Genomic DNA, 17,390 nt, shown 5'->3' on the forward strand with positions numbered 1-17,390 from the left:
GGTGGTTGCCTTCTCCCTCAAGCCACTGGTTGGGGGTGGTAGGATTATTTTTGGGTGGTTGAACAACTTCTCTCTTTTTGTTTTGTTATTTCTTAAAAATATATATATATATTATTTGAGGATAAAATTGCACTTTGGTAGATCAATTTGATACTGAAGCATTTTTACCTTAGAGATTGATTTAATACAAGTCTAACCCTAGGAAATTTAAATAATTAATTAAGAAAACTAATTGGATCAGAAATTCAATAGTTTTATATCTCATCTTATCTAACTTACCCATATATTAATTTGAGATAAAGAGTGGGATTTTTTTTTTTTTTTTTTGACATGTCCACACAAAATAAGGGGACGAGGGGATTCGAACTAGTGACCTCCACTTCATTAAACATGGTCCATAACCGATTGATGGATTTAATCACTAGTAAGAATTTAAGTTAGATATGTGTGTAAGATGAATATGCAAAGAGTAATGCTACATTTTACGAACCCATTCTACTTCCATTTATTTGGCCCCTTGTTAAAATATAAAATAAAATAAAAATTAAGAAATGATGAGCATTGTTACATGAACCTAATGGGATGAAAATGAAACGAAGATGTAGCCTTACTCATACCTAACCACCGCTTTAGGTGTGCATGTCCAATGTGTTTTGGAGCATGGGCAAAGCCTTCTTGTATTTTTGGTACCTATAGAATATACCAACTTAGAAAAGGCAATGAGGGACCCACTATGACAATTGATGACAAATTAAAGCATTTCAAAGAAGATACCCCCATAATCATACGACTGCTATACAATTATGATGATGTAACAGTAAAAATCAACCGTTGATTTTTTCTTGTTATAAGCCTCCATTGATTCAAAAATTAATTTTGACTGATGCATCATCATAGTTATATAAGATTAGTATGAGAGTTTACTTATTCAATACAATAGGATCATCTTGTTATCAAACAAAAAACAAGAATAATAAACTCAACATCACAACACTTGATAGCTCTGGCCGACCAAATACAATACTAATTTTTTCAATAATTTTACAAGCAAGCAATCCACTGTTCAAGCAGCATTCTGGCTGAAAACTCAGGAAGCTTTCCAAGTTACCATTCCTTCATGTAATCTGGCAATCTTGTAACAACAGAGTTTTCAGCCACAACCCATCAATCAATGCTAAAAAAAGCTTCATAAATAAACTATATCGTCAGGAATTTTGCAGTGTTATCCTCTTCGATCCCTGCAAGCACTGAAAGCATTTGTTCACTGCACCTCCACAAATGGATGAACCAACAAGAATGACACGTCATATTTTACACTAATATATCTACCACCACACATCCCTCTTGCTCCAAGCTTTGTGCGGCACTGATTTGGCAGCAAGCTGGTGACTGCATTAACTAATCCAATCCCTTCTTACACATCTGAAGTGGGGAAGAAAATGGCTTTTGAATGGAAAAGCTAGCATATTTCGTCTCCTGCCCAATTATCCTTCTCCTTTGGTCCAGTTGGCCCTTCTTCACCATACAGCTCTGTTGGGAACAACTCAAATATATTCTCCACTGAAAACCTAACAAATAGTGGAAGAAGATCAATTAACTTGTCGAGTTCTGACCGCGAATCATACACAATAGTTGGACCCCATTCTCTCATATATTCCAACCAGCATGGTTCCTGAATTATTCCATCACCAAGATACCCAGCTGCAATAATCTGATACTTGATGCTAGAATCAACAATAAATTTGCTTCTGGCAGCATCATTTCTCACTCCTATTCCCAGCTTCGATGACCCCTGAAGGTATGTCCCTGGATGTGGGAAGCTAGCATGACCGTTTTTTGACGAATATACAGTAGGCTTATTCCCTTCAATGAACTCCAAGTTAAAAGGATCCACCCATTCACCGCCGCTATGCTGCGAGAAGAACATACTCCAAAGTTCTCCAGTGAAGTTGCTCACACGGAGGGTGAAGTGCTCCCAGTCACCGACATGTTCCCCTATCTTGCTCATAGCAATGCTCATTAACCCAACTTTAAGGGTGGCAGGTCCATTGAAAGGGCAAAAAACCCACATCATTATATCCGTAAAAGTTCCTCCCATGGCTGGTTTTACATGAACATAGAGCTCTGCGCTCTCTAAGTTTCCGTTCTTGAGATTGCCTCTAGCTTCATCATCATTTGGCAAATCTATCCAAAATGCACCATCGTTTTTCCCTCCACTAGGCAAGTTCGAGCCCCTGTAATCAATGGGTTCACCCTTCTGATTGCCATCTTGGTATAGAAGTGCCCCATTCTTGAAAAACCATTGCACTGATGAAGGCAAATAAACCTCGTCAGGATGGAAGAAAACGGTTGGCCCATAGTGCTTAATTAGTGCATGAATCTGGTTCAGATTTGGCATAGCATGTAGAGTTATATCAAGATTCTTCAAGCATGCGATGTCCAGATTTTCTTCAGGATCCAAGTAGGTGGTGCAGTAGAATGTCCCAACAGAAACACCTCTACACAACACGCCCCTTTCACAGGGTCTTGTGTTCCAAACCTGAAATGGGTACTTGGAAGACTTTGAATCTGTGGCAAGTAAAATATCACATGTTTCACAACTTTCTGTGAGATCCGCTCGGACGCATCTAACTTCTTCAAGTTTGGGCTGCTCTGGCCTGTCACTAACCACAAACCCCATCGCTTTATAACCCACTGGAGGGTTTGGAAACCAAAAGTAACCACAACCATTGTGCTGTGTTTCTCCACTCCAGATTAGTGTGTAGTTAAGGGGCTTTCTTAGAGCTGGCAAGTCTAATAGTGGCTCATGGATAGAACCAACTTCCTTCTCAGGAGAAGCGGCAATACAAGCCACAAGAACATGCCCTCTCAATGGCTGGTCATTGGGCTGGCAATAGTAACCAAGGCAGAAAAAGCCATCTGGGATCCCCACAGGTTTGTAGAATGTGAGACCTTTTGTTTTTCCATGCAACAGATTGCAGTTCCAAATGCTCTCAAACTCTGTGATTTTGAGAACTTCTATTTCACCTAAGCTTATTCTTCCAGTAGCAAAACCTTGGCCTGAGTAGTTGACACTACACAATTTAGAACAGAGAGTTGATACAAACATGATACTTTTGCAGGGAACAGTGAAAAGTTAACTTCAAGTGAACAATAATATAATTGAAGTAATACTTTATACATTGTGGCAAATAAGATACTTGATCCTGTATCATTACACAAGATATCTACTCTCAATATACTAACTGACTTGGATTTACCCAACAAAAGACCAATGCCTCCATAAAAACTTGAGATTTTTTCAAAAAAGAAGGGAAAAAGATGGTGAATAATCAAGAGATTTGTGGTCTCCTGTTTGTTTTTATTTTTCTTCATATCAGATTCACCCCAGCCATTTCAGAGATACATCGGATGACGCATGCAAATATGAAGTGCAATTGAAAAGATGGTGTCCATATCATGAATCAGAATGTGAAGAAGAAAAAAAAACATTTTATAATAAAAACTTAAAGCAGGCATAAGGGTGCAGCATTGATGGAGCAAAATTTTTCTAAAATATCCATCAAACATGGACTACAGCATTAAGGAGTTCCATGGCAGTCTTTGATGAGGTCAACGTACTTCAGCTCATAGAAATCTATCAAAGTTTCTTGACAGAAAGCACAAAAAACACAAGGAAATTCCAAGAATTTAATACGACAATGTTAAAATGAGAAATAATTATTGAGTAAGAAAAATGCTACTCAGCATTCTCAAGTAACATTCTCTTTGTCTTTTTGTTTTATGTTTTTGTTTTTTTTAAAAAAAATAATAATAAAAATAAAAATAAGCGGATGGGAATGTGCTACATAGACAAGAATTCAACTTTCAAGGCAACCAAGATTCTCTACATATCAAAATTTTGACCAAATTCATTAATGTGTTGAACAAGGTTTATCAGCTAATGCAACAAGACAAAACTGCATTAGCATTTATAAATGAAAAATTATATAAAGAGCAGCATTTATAAGTAAAACCAATGGACTAAATGGCATACCATATTGTGGTTTAATGGAGTAATTTACACAGAAAGCACTAATATTAATGAAGTAAAACCTGAGCAGAGATATAGTGATGGCATGAATAATGTTACAAAAAAGAAAAACAGTTTTTAAGCTTTTTTTTTTTTTTTTGAAAATGGCCAATTTTATTAATAAAATAATAATGTTACTGAAATATAAAAATCAGTTTTAACTGAAGTTGATTTATGTAATATTCATATATTTTACTAAGGTTTTTTTTTAAAAAAAAAAATAATAATAATCTGAAGGCACTAGATCCGTGAACCATAATATCAGCATAATCTGCAGACAGGGCAGGTACCTCACAACCACCAAAACGAGAGAGAGAGAAAGAGAATATTCCTACAATCAACACCAGATACCCATAAAAATATTTCTAAAAGCATAAACAACCACGGAAATTAACTCACGAACAAATTTATCAAGATCATAATCATCATAACTCAACAAAAAAGAAGGAAAAAAAAAAGTACAAGTAAATCGGGAAAATAATCAAACCCAATATCCCAGCTTGGCATCCAAGCTACTCCCAAAACAAATCACTCATTCATCACAAAAGAACAAACCCCACAAATCATTTTCCAAAAAGAAAGTCTTGGGAGTCATGAAAAATTAACTAAACTTGGTTTAGGGAGGCATACCTTCTGGCCAGTCTGGGAGAGGTACAGGCAGAGAGAAAGGCTCAGGCTCAGGTGAATAGAACTCGGGCTCAGTTTCCCAGCACAAACACTCACACCCAAACATCTTGATGATGCAAATTCACTCACTCAAACACAAGCTAAAGAATTTTCAACAAAACCCAGAAGCTATTTTCCAAAGTCTTTGATCCTGATCAGTCAATCTCTTCCACTTTTCTATGTATTTCAAAAAATATACGCAGAGAGTGATAGTAAAGTATGACAGCCCCCTCTCCCTCTCCCTCTCCCTCTATAACTCTAAGAAAAGACACAGGCACAGGAGAGAGAGATGGAGAGACCCCCTAACACTTGGAACCTTTTTCTTCCGTGTCAGAGAGAGAGAGAGAGGAGGAACGCGCGTGAAAAATGGAGGAGCCGATGTGGTTTCTTTCCTTTTTGGAGTTTATGATTTGTCCACTCACGAGGAAGCCACCGTTACCTCACTTATGCTTTTTGTAAGAAAAGAATTGGTATCGTACTTGAAACGTGGGTACCTACTTTTATCTTTCTTTTTTTTTTTTAATATATATTATTTTTTAAGAAAATACAACTATATATATATATATATATAAAACCAATTAATGTGTCGTGTTTTAAAAGACATCATGTACCCTACCTATTCTTGTTCCGTGTCGACTACCAAGTTCTTGTTTGAAGTAATCTCTCGTATTAGTTACTTAAAAATAAAAATAAAAAATAAAAAATAAAAACTAAAGTCACTAAAAATGCTTAAATACAATTGGTGTAAAAAGGATTCTTACTCTTTTCTATAACCCTCCTTTAGAGCATTTTCAATAGAAGTAGGCAAAATATCTATTGAAAAAGTATAAATTTTTAATTTAACTAACTAATTTTGTTATACACACTCTAACACATTATTTATTCTACTCTTTATTTTCTTTAAATACTATTTTGTGGGAAAGTGTGTGAAAGAAAGAGGAGGAAAAAGAGTAAAACAAAGAAAGGGAGAGAAAAATAATAATAAACAAAGTTTATAGTGTGAATAGTAAATAGGCTAATCATGCTATTTACTATTTATACTAGAAGGAAAAACTACAAAATGACTATTATGCTAAAGAGGATAAAATGTTAATAACAGTTAAATCTAACTATTATGAAGGATTTGCCTATTTTTTCTAGAGATGCTCTAAGGCTCCTATAATATCATATTTGAGTTACTATACAACTAAATCTATGTACTTTACCTAGAAAATAGAAAATTCAAAAGAGAATTTGTCATAAAACTCATGGTTGCATCTAAGAATACTTAATCCAGCTCAACAAAATAGTTAAAAAGTTATTTTTGTTAACCTTGTAGCAAAAATTTGTTAAAACACTCGACATCCGACTCAACTAAATAGTTAAAGATTTATCGAACTACTATAATGCTCAGTAACTTTGTTGAGCTATGACAATTTCTTAGCTATATTAATAAATAAATAAAAATCTCTCTTCTTTGGGAGTAGGAAAAGTGAAAAAGTCTACTTAAATGTAAATGTTTTACAAAAGTAAATAATTAAAATATAAATCTTTAACTAAAAATTTAGTTAAATATTTACCTAACTGGGGGGGTGGGGGAGGAGGAAAAGAGATGCAAATCATTTGAAAGCAACAATTATTGCTTTTAAGTCATCACAATTATTGATTAAAGGCTTAAAGCAACAATTATTGCAAATCATATGAGCTTATCTATCCATCTTAATATCTTATGCCCCCAAAAGGTAAAATGATCATCCTTTCTGTGATGTACACGCGCTCAGAGAAGCACGTATTTATATGTATATATGTATATTGGACATGCATGATATCCCTAGCTTGAAATTGAATGAACACGTACAATGGGAAAAAAATAAAAAAAATTGTACTATATATATATTCGATGAATTCCCATTTCTCTACGTATATTGATTTCTCATGCGTCTCAAAACCGCAACAAACTTGGATGCGTAATTGAAAAGAAAAAGAAAAACCGAAAAATACACCATGTTTTCTTCTCAATCACTATATTTTGTCACTTCTCTTGCAAATGATTGTGAGAATTAAGCCACATATATTTTCTTTTCCCAAAAAAAAAAAAAGAAATTAGGTGATAAATATGCTCTTTAGGTCTTTGGTTCAAGGGTATTAATAAATAAAAAAGATAACTTTACTGAAGATTCTTGAACCTCTATTCGAGTTGATAAATCTTTCATAAATTTCAAAATCTCTCAATTTAGTCTCTTGAACTTTTAATTGCTTTCAATTTGAACTTCTTCATCAAATTTAGCCATTAAAAATACCAAAAAAGATCAAAATATTCTTGATTTTCATTTTTTAAAAAATTAAAAAAACAAAAAAAAAAAATTAGAATTAAGGGTAAAGTTAGAATTTTATAAAAAAATCATGGGTATAAACGTCATTTAATGTTTAAAATCTGCTGCAGGGGTCCAAATTGATTGCAATTAAAAGTTCAGGGAACTAAATTGAGAGATTTTGAAATTTATGAGAGTTTGTCAAATCGGGTAGAAATTCAGGGGTCTTTACTCTTTAGTGAAGTTACCCCTAAATAAAAAATTCTTTTGGAAAAAACGATGTTAGGAATAATTTTACTCTATTAGTCTATCAGATGCATAATGAGCCTCAAGACCAATACCAGACCACTAGAAGAATAATGGGTCATAACTCTCAACTGAAAGACTGTGCATTAGGCATCGAAATGAGATCCGCCGGCACTCTACCGGCAAGTTGTTTTAATTGGTTATTGTCTTGTAGGAGTGCAAATTTTGAAAAGCAAGGACACCTCAAAGAACACGCTGTTCACACCAATTGAAAACTGTTGCGCCGAAAAATGTCTTAACAAACTATATAATTTTTTATTGAGATTAAGTATATTTTTTAATATTTGTTGGGTTGAAAATATAGTTAATATTTCAATTAAATATTAATTAATAGAATATTAATTAAGTAATTAATTTCATATAAAATTTAACAATCAATAATTTAACACGGCTATACAAAAAGCAATGTCATTGTCAGAATGCTAGACTGCTAGTGATGATTTCTTTTATAAGTAATCCATGTAAAGTCTGTGTCTTAATGATTTAAAAGCAAAAACTATAATCGGTGTGGCAAAAGTTTTCAAGGCATGTAGTTTAGATGATAAGATTTGGATTTAACTTTAATCTCAATCCTACTTCATTCATATATCATATTAAAAAGGAAGCTTTGAGTTAGGGCTCACAATTTAACCCGTGATCTGTAAATTTCAATTCGTAATTTTAAGATAATGGTTTAGGTAAAATGGGTTCTAGTCACTCGTTTAATAAAAAATGTTGAATTCGGGTTGACAAAATCAAATTAACGGATCAACCGAATTGATATGAAACCGACAACTTTTGCCCGCTTAACGTTAACGTTATTTATAACATGTTTGGATATGTCTCACGTCCATCTCAGATATTTTAGATGTAAAGAAAAAAAGAAGAAGCAAAATGATTGAAGTTGGTAATCGACGGTCCAGGATAGTTTGTCATGTTCCAATCCCACCAAATTGTCTCTGTCGGATGAATGTGTTTAGGTGTACCAAATTGTCGTTGTCAAGAGGAATGAATGCCTTTAGGTTTAATAATTTGTTCAAATAAATTTCAGAGCAGCCGCCCCATTGGACTTCAAACTTTTATCACTTCCGGTTTCAGCCGTCCCCCCATTTCTTTAGGCGTGAGGTTTGTTCCAACCCAACAATATTTTGATAATGAGATTTTTTTTTTTTTCCTAATTCTATTAAAAGACTCCAACAGTAAAGGTACTACTACCAATAGATCCCTTGCCCAATTTTGTAATAATCTTGGCTTTTTTTTATTTTTCTTTTTTTTTTTTCGGAGAAACCGACTGTAAAAATGTAACTATCTTGAACGTGATTATAGTAGCATCTGTTCGTTGTGAACCGCACAAAAAGAGTCTAAACAGTAAAAACTGCATATACTTCCTTAAATTCGACTTAGTCATAGCCTGACTTAACTCCATCTAAATATTAATAGAACTCAAGACGATTAATACTAATGAGATTAAAGATTTTCATTTTAAGAATCGAACTCTTACCGTAACACATGCTTATCTACTTTGAAGATTTCTTTAAGGCTAGTAAACCACCACCAACGATGATATCTTGGCAGCCTCTGTCAAAAGCATTTTTGTTGCCCAAGAGCCTATCAAACAAATATAATGTAGGATGCCCCGGAAGGCTGGAAGCAAAAGTAACCAAATTGTTGTATATTGGTCGGATTTGATACAAGGCTTACCATATATGCTCGAGCCTGGCTTGACAGCGGCGCTCTCTTTCAAGTTTAGGCCCGGTCTTGGTGTAAGGCTTACTGGGCCACAATATCTTCGGCCCACCTAGCCCTGCAAAAAGATGTTTAGTTAGGAGAAACTAGAAAGTGAAGGCTTTCCTTCATGTCCGGATTACCTTTCAAAAGGATTTTTTTAACCAGAGAAGAACTGGTCCTCATCGGCATTTTTGTCCAAAAAGTAAAATTACAAAAATGCCTTCATGTTATGAGGGACCGGTTGCTCTCCGGTTCAGAAGAATTAGAGAGGATCTTGGTACGTTTATCTTGGGTACAGGGGCGGAACTACATAGCCCCTTTTAGGGGGGCAGCCCTCCAAGGGGCCATGTAGTTCTCAAATTTTTTTTAAAAAGTCATTTTTATCCCTAAATTTTTTAATTTTGTCTCCTAAACTCCAAATGCTAGTTCTCCCTCTACTTGGGTGTTGTAATATTATCCATTCAAATCTCTATTCTGCATTATTAGAGTATGTTAAATGCTTTTAAAAGTGTTTTAAGGCCTGTTTGGAATTATATTTGAGGGGCCTGACTAAAAGTGCTTTGAACACTCAAAAAGTTTGTTTAAAAAAAAAAAAAAAGTACTAGTTTGGTTAAAAAAAATTAAAAGCGCTTTTAAGTGTTCAAGAAGCTTAAAAATGGCCAAAACCCATTTGACAAAAGCTTAAAAATGAAGTTTTTGCCCAAACGCACTTTTTGACTTAAAAGCTCTATTTCTCAAACGCAATCTCAAACATGCTTATAAATGCTAAAATGTTTTACAAATGAGTTTTTACTCACAAATTGGTACCTATCCTCAAGTATGAAGAAAAAAATAAATAAATAAACAAAGAAGGTTTCTATGTAAAGCAAGGGCTCATTTAAGGAAAGTTTCTACTTAAGGAAACTTCCCAATAAGGAAAGATTTTTGTTTTCGTTTTCATTAAGAAACTAACTTATTATTATTATTTTATAATTTTGTCTTTGCATTTCTGTAACTATATTTTCACCATACCGATTGTTTACAAGATGTTTGATATAAATACAGAAGATGATTTGGGTTGTTCAAATGAGAAAGGAATATGAAAATCTATTCTACGGTGGTGTATATATCCTTCTAGAGAAGCATGATCATTGGAGGTGTGGACTCGGGGGCGCATATATTATGCTAACGCTTGCGCTATATTCAAAATTATAAAAACTTTTGTAAACCTAACATTTCTCTTAACGGAATAAGGAAAAAAAAAATGTGGTTATAAATTGGAAGAAACACATGGAACAAATTGATAAAATTAGAAATCCAGTGAGTTACTTAATTAAAAACGGGTTAAAGTATCAAAATAGTATTGGTTTTTTGTTTTTTGGTTTTTAAAGGAACTATCTACGTACTTTTTCAAACTACTATCTAATTGACAATGTCTCTTTGAAATTATCAATTGGAGGATATACCCCTCAGATCTAGCTTGGGTGTTGTAATTCAAACTGGTTGCGTTATATTCAAAATTATAAAAACTTTTGTAAGCTTAACATTTCTCTTAACGGAATAAGGAAAAAAAAAGAAAAAAAAAAAAGTGGTTGTAAATCGGAAGAAACACATGGAACGAATTGATAAAATTGGAAATCGAGTGAGTTACTTAAAAACGAGTTAAAGAATCAAAATAGTATTAGACTATTAGTTTTTTGGTTTTTAAAGGAAATATTTACGTAATTTCTCAAACTACTACCTAATTGATAATGTCTCTTTGAAATTATCAATCGGAGAACATACCCCTCAATCTAGCTTGGGTGTTGTAATGAAAATAATAAAGGGCCCAGGTTTTGATCTCATCGTAGCAGGAAAAACTAATAAACAACTGTTGTGTAAGACAAGAAACGACAGAGTTTGGTAAAAATAAATCTAGGCCCTTTCTTTTTTTACAGCATATGTGCATGAAGCCAGATTCTCCTCCCTCTATTCAAAAATTGTCAATGTGTTTCTAGATAAAATAAATAAATAAATAAATAAATCGATCAAAATATTCTTATAAATTTGAAAAAAAAAAAAAAAAACCATTTGACAGTGGCCATGGCAGCGATCCAGGCCTGCATAGCCTCCCCATCCCTATGGGCCTATGGCAGAAGGTTGAAGCCCCCAAAGTGAGGCGTCCCCTTGAGCTCCACGCACCTCACCTCCGGGAGCCGTCAGATGACTATCCGAGGGCGGATGGCATAGCAATTTTGCACAAACACCATCCTTTTGCTCATTGTTGGCTTTTTTCAATTTTAGTTTTTCTAAGAATTTTAAGACTTTTATTTTTTATTGAAGGTTCGTTATTACGAGACAATAATTTTTTGCTAATTTGAGAGGATGTTGTCCCAATTGATAATTTGAGGACACATAGTTTGAAGGAACTCTAGCTAGAAGAAAGATTTTTGTCCCCTTATAATCCTTTCAAATGTGATGTGAATTTTTTTCCATTTTTTTAATTAATTTTATTTATTTATTTTTTTAAAAAAAGTTGCTTCTAAAGTTAGAACCAAGTGAGAGCTAGGAAATATATATATATATATATATTGAAAGGAGGACAGATATATCAAGAGTACAGTTAATTCTTAAATTAAATTAAGGGTAAAATGGGAAAAACAATTGTAGTAGTCAAACCAGATGGGGGGAAGACAGGTATGACAAACCTGAATAAATCAGGGTAGTTATGAAGGTAGTTAATTTCCTCTATTTTAGGTTATAGAAGGAGCTAGTAATACAAATCCAGATTATATATATGTATATATATATATATAATTCTATCATTTTTTCCCTTTCTATCCTCCTACATTATTACCTAAACCAAACAATGATTTATTTTTATCCATGGGCATTTTGGGGCATCGTGATTAAATTAAACGGTATAATTTATGTTTCTTCTGTTTTTGAGAAGAAATTACGATCACACAAACAAACCTGAAATAACGCAACGGCCTCCGATAAAAGGCTCCCTTGCGAGTCATCTCCTTTTCCTATTCTTCGTCTCCATCTGCAAGAAAATCCATCGGAAAAAAGAAAAAAATAAAAATAAAAAAAATCCGTAATTCTGTCACCACGGCGCATTTTAGCATCCCCACCGCCTCCGTCGTCGTTGCCGTTATTGTTGTTGTCTTCGGTGCGACAGCCGTCGACGTCATGTCGTTTCAACTTTTAGAGATTAATTTGGTGTCGGCGCGGGACCTGGAGGCGCTGTCCAAGTCAATGCAGACGTACGCCGTTGCTTGGCTCCACCCGGAGCGCAAATTGTTGACACGTATCGACAGAGACGGCCACACGAGCCCCATGTGGAACGAGAAATTCTTGTTCCGCGTCGACAACAAGTTCCTCAACGCCGACGACTCCGCCGTGATGATCGAGATATACGCTTCGTCGTGGATACGCGACACCCTCATCGGCGTCGTTCGTGTTCTGATTAGTAGTCTCCTCCCTCCCTCGTCTCTCACCGCCGAAGGGAGATCCAAAAAGCGGTTCGTGGCGCTTCAGGTAGCCCGCCCCTCCGGCCGGCCAAAAGGGATTCTCAACGTCGGCGTCGCGCTTATCGACAGCACCTTGGGGAGCATGTCGATGATATACAGCGAGCTCAGCGAATCGGCGGCTGAGAAAAACGAGCGACCCAAGCCCATCCAGCGCAAGCGCTCCTTAAGCGAAGGATCCGATATTTTCGGCGAAGGATTAGCTATGAAAATGAGCTCCATATACGACGACCATGGCGGGACGGTGCAGTCCTCCGATGTGGGACAACTGGTCACTGCGGCGGTGGGGAAGGAGTTGCGATTGAAATCTGTGGAGGATGATCAGCCGGGGAGCTCTCTGTGGGATGAATGGTCGGAGGATAGTAGCATGGAAGGACTGAAGACGAAGATCGCAAGGTGGCAGATGACGCTTCCGCCGATATACGACAACGAGTACAAAAAATTTGGGTCGTCGATCAAAAAGCGAAGCGGGCACCGGCGTAGCCGCTCCGCCGGCGGCGGGCTGTTTTCGTGCTTCGGAAATGCTTATGGGTTTGAGTTTTCGATTGCGTGTGGTGGCGGCATTAGAAAGAAGAAGATTGACGGCAGCAAGGTTCATCTGATTAGCGCATCGGAAATTACTTTTTGATGACATTTTATATATATTATAAATTTTATTTTATTTTATATATACATATATAATATAATGTAACAGTACTTTGACCGAAGGCTAATACAATTTGGTGCGAGTATTTATTTAATATATTTTAATCTCTATTTACATTTACATTTCTTTTTTCTTTCTTTTTTCACTGGGAGTTTTGTATGAATGTAAATAGACGTGCTGCGTCTTGTATGGCAATATATAAAGGTTTTGTATGATTCTTTCTTAATGAATCTATTTTCTTTTTCTTTTTTTAATTATGGGGAATATTTTTTCTAATTGCACAGTTTAATCTTCCGACATCCCGTTTGTTTGTTTTTTTTTTGACATGTCCATACAAGGAAAGAGGGAGGAAGAATTCGAACTAATAATCTCCACTTCATTAGGCGTGGTCTATAGCCAATTGAGTTACCTCTTAAAGACCATACTGTTTGTTCTTAAGATCCCATGAATGAAATTTTACCGTTGTAAACTAAAATTGTACGCATTTCTTAGTTCTATGTAGAAATTCCCGAACAAGTTCAATAGTTTTTTTAATGAATAAAAATTAGGATTAAATTCAAAGATGGTCCCTCTAGTTTTCATTTTTATCAAATAAAAATGCTATTTTTTCATCTTCTATCCCTATCCATCCATATGTTTTTCAAATTTACCGTCAAATCTATAACATCTACATGTGTAGATACTATATATTGAATGGCGAATTTAAAAATGAGATAGATGAGAGATTGATGGAAAATGAAAGAATATCACATTCTCTTTATTAAAATATTCCTTAAATTTTAAAAAAATGATAAAATTGGTCTTGAGACTTTTTGAATTTATAATATTAGTCCCTTGTTCCTTGGAGTGTATGGTCCAATTAGTGATTGGATTAGGTAATTGACATTTACACAAATATGTAGGAGAAAGGTCCTCAAGGAGTAGCTCAATCGGCTGGGAACTACGCCTAATAAAGTGGAGGTCACTAGTTCCAATTCTCTTTCCCCCTCCCCCTCTTGTGTGGATATGTCAAAAAAAAAAAAAAAAAAGTAAGAGAAAAAATTGTTGAGATGGGTTGAGACTCAAGCGATCAAGTTCAATTCTAGACGGACAAAAATTGTCTCCAAATCAGGTTAGATGAATTTCTTTCAACCAAGTCTCTAAAAGTGTAGTCTGTTCTTTAATATGTGAGACGCACATGTCTTTTTTTAGTAACATGTGCTCCTCTCATGTGTTTTTTTATTTCACTCTTTTAATAGCATTAATAAAAAATATAAAATATAAAATATAAAATAAAATAAAAACACGTGTTTCTTACATGTCCAAAAGATACATGGCACTTTTAGAAATTGAGTTAGAAGAAATTTCTCAAACCCAATTTGAAAAAAATAATAATAATAATAATAATAATAATAATAATAATCTATTCTAAATAATTAACAAATTTTAGCTCCAACAATTGTCTACCAAATTTGGCTTGACTCATTTAGATGGGTGTTGTATGTAGTTGACATTAGAAGTGGAGGCTTTTTCACCTTCCATTTGAAAGTCTTAGTGGCAAATTCTAGAAATTCATCCAGAGTTTGGTGCGGTAGGCAGGAAAAACCCAACTCCCCAACTCCATCTCTCTCCAAAATGATAATTATATATCCATTCATGCAACCAAACACATGTTTCTTTACAACCCAATGTAGCAGCAAATCCATCAAAAAAGAAAACCAAGAAAAATTCGTCTTATTAAGTTGAACAAGAAGCAGCTCCCAAATGAATTCAATTAATTTGATCATATCATTTATAGTTTATTTTTCTCTCTTCTTCCTGCCATCTCTCGAATCCTCTGCAGATTACACCACCTTAGTATACAAGGATTGCGCAAGCCAGACATTCACAGATCCAACAAAATCACAATCACAAGCTGCCCTTTCCTCTCTTTTCCAAGAGCTCGTAGCTCACTCCTCTCAATCCAAGTTTTTCAAAGCCGTCGGAGGTGGCAGCGAGGCGGCCGTTTCCGGCCTCTTTCAATGCAGGGGGGATATCAGTGAGGAAGAGTGTTACCGCTGTGTTAACACGGTTGCTCAAATGTCAAACAGCTTGTGCAGCCAAGCAATGGCAGCCCGGGTGCAGCTTTTTGGGTGCTATACACACTATGAAGCTGGTGGTTTTCATGAAACCAGCACTTCCAAAACAAACTTACGCCACAACACTTGTGGGGAATCGAAGGTGGCGGCCAACGGATTTGTAGAGCTCTGGGATGCAGCGTTTGCGGCTCTAATAGACGGCATCGTGCACGGTAACGGGTTTTATACAACTAATTATGAGTCAGTGCAGGTGATGGCACAATGTGAGGGCGATTTAGGAGGTTGTGAGTGTGGAGAATGTGTGAGCAACGCAGAGCAAATAGCCCATGAAGAATGTGGGGAATCAGTTTCGGGAGAAATCTACTTGGACAAGTGCTTTATCAGTTATACCTTCAACCCAGACGGGATACCAGCCAATCCACACCCAGGTAACGGGCTCGTTTGATCACGCTTTTTAGGACAATTTTTTTTTTGTTTTTTAGCAAAAAAGAAAAAGTATTAACAAAAATTACTCACAAAATACTCAAAACTACATTCACCTTTTTGTTCATTAAAATTATTCATTTTTAGTAACAAGTAACACCGGATATTTTCTTGACAGAGAATAATCAGAGAGGCAACAACAATAGCAATGGGAAGGTAGCAGCAATTGTTGTGGGAGGGGCAGCAGCTTTATTTTTGGGGTTTATGTTCTTGTTGCTTATCAAGTCGTGGGGGAAGAAAGAGGATGATTAAAGTAAACATATTTTGATCATCACAGATTTATAACATTGTTTAATCTTAGTTTTTTCTCCTTGTCTCTTTTATGTTATTTAGTAGTAAAATGCAGTAAATTATTCTGCAAGCTAGGGCTAATACTCCTATTTGGGAGCACGTATTATATTATATGATGCAGTTTGTGGGAAAGAAACCAACTTGGTGGGTTTCCTATCTGTTTCTGTGGTGGGTAGAGTTCCTCATCTTTTTTTGTTATTATTTTATTCTTAACTTCTACAATAAAAAAGATTTATAATGGGATGGCAATCTAGAGAGAGAGAGAGAGAGAGAGAGAGAGAGAGAGTCTGATTCTTGGAAGGTAAGGATTGATAGGAGTGGATGTGGCAGTTGGGATGAAAATGTAGCAGGTATTGTATTATCTTCTAATGTACGTGTAGCTTCTGAAATATAGTGGGCCTCTATTATGTAAATATTTATTTATATAAAAAAATCAAGTAAATAATTAGTTTCAAAGGATCAAAACATTAACAATTAATTAATTAAGGGTTTCATTCTTGAATTATATGTGTCAGATTTCACATCTGTCCTCTCCTCTTACGGATTCTCTTTCAAATAAATTAATAAATTATGGGTTTAACTAACGAAAGTCTTATGGTTGTTTGTTTTTGCTTGCATGTTATACAAGGCTTAAGCATTTTTGCTTGGTTTACAGGTTCTACTCTCTCGAGATGTGACGGTGTAATACGTCTTTAATTTTTTGAATTAATACAACTAATTACAAAAAACTCCATTAGAGGTTTTTTGCCTTCTCATCTAAAATACCGAGTTGTCACCCCTACAAACTCCATTAGATTACCTCCTCCCCTTTTAAATCACATTTGTGCCAGGGATATTTGAAGCAAGTTCAATAGAAAACTAAACATTGGTCCACAAATCATCAATATTCAAGATGATTAGGATACAATTCATTTCTCTAGAGATGTTTGTTATTGGGAACTAGGGAATTTTGTTTGTTTTGGGGTAAGGTGTGATTTGACTAATATGATTCTTAGCCATTGGTTAGTTTATTCTAAGGCTGATAATTTTTTACACAATTCGCGAACCTAATAAAAAATTAATAGGTTAGGATTGAATGAGATCTAGCCCGTTTAATTAAAATATAGTCTTATACACATACATTGACATGCAGACACAAATTGTTACCCCTAATTCTGTCATTCATTCAATAATAACATTTTAAAGGGTTTTATGTTATTAACTTGTGGATTCAAGATTTCAAAGTGGGTTATAGGGTCCTAATGGATTCCAAGGTTCTATTAAAATCTTCAACGTCAAGCAATTTTCATAGAGTCAGAGCAATGAGAGTACACTGAAATTTTCTAAAATTGATTTCATTTCTTTATTAAAAAAAAAGAAAAAAAAATAAAAAATTAGCAT

At 35.0% G+C, this 17,390-nt stretch overlaps 3 protein-coding genes across 3 annotated transcripts; 2 read left to right on the forward strand and 1 right to left on the reverse strand.

The window, feature by feature from the left end:
* Positions 1 to 974: 974 nt before the first annotated feature.
* LOC132171063 (hypothetical protein At1g04090-like) lies at positions 975 to 5,157 on the reverse strand. The gene is made up of 2 exons (XM_059582273.1): positions 4,703 to 5,157; positions 975 to 3,060 (listed from the first exon to the last, which is right to left on the reverse strand). Exons 1-2 carry the CDS (start codon positions 4,803 to 4,805, stop codon positions 1,460 to 1,462), a joined length of 1,704 nt encoding a protein of 567 aa, XP_059438256.1. The 5' UTR covers positions 4,806 to 5,157; the 3' UTR covers positions 975 to 1,459.
* Positions 5,158 to 12,195: 7,038 nt separating this feature from the next.
* Positions 12,196 to 13,161, forward strand: LOC132168993 (uncharacterized). Its single transcript, XM_059580087.1, has one exon. The coding sequence runs from the start codon at positions 12,196 to 12,198 to the stop codon at positions 13,159 to 13,161; it is 966 nt and encodes a 321-aa protein (XP_059436070.1).
* Positions 13,162 to 14,922: 1,761 nt separating this feature from the next.
* On the forward strand, positions 14,923 to 16,234 carry LOC132168994 (plasmodesmata-located protein 3-like). Its single transcript, XM_059580088.1, has 2 exons — positions 14,923 to 15,664; positions 15,838 to 16,234. Exons 1-2 carry the CDS (start codon positions 14,923 to 14,925, stop codon positions 15,969 to 15,971), a joined length of 876 nt encoding a protein of 291 aa, XP_059436071.1. The 3' UTR covers positions 15,972 to 16,234.
* Positions 16,235 to 17,390: the final 1,156 nt, after the last annotated feature.

This window comes from Corylus avellana, chromosome ca2, assembly GCF_901000735.1.
Source record: "Corylus avellana chromosome ca2, CavTom2PMs-1.0".
NCBI lineage: Eukaryota > Viridiplantae > Streptophyta > Magnoliopsida > Fagales > Betulaceae > Corylus > Corylus avellana.

Bases quoted from the DNA above. Each gene is read 5' to 3' on its own strand.
- LOC132171063 (XM_059582273.1), bottom strand. From the start codon at position 4,805: ATGTTTGGGTGTGAGTGTTTGTGCTGGGAAACTGAGCCCGAGTTCTAT. The intron at 3,061-4,702 runs GTATGCCTCCCT...TCAACTACTCAG, and splicing joins TCTCCCAGACTGGCCAGAAG to GCCAAGGTTTTGCTACTGGA.
- LOC132168993 (XM_059580087.1), top strand. From the start codon at position 12,196: ATGTCGTTTCAACTTTTAGAGATTAATTTGGTGTCGGCGCGGGACCTG.
- LOC132168994 (XM_059580088.1), top strand. From the start codon at position 14,923: ATGAATTCAATTAATTTGATCATATCATTTATAGTTTATTTTTCTCTC. The intron at 15,665-15,837 runs GTAACGGGCTCG...TTTTCTTGACAG, and splicing joins ACCAGCCAATCCACACCCAG to AGAATAATCAGAGAGGCAAC.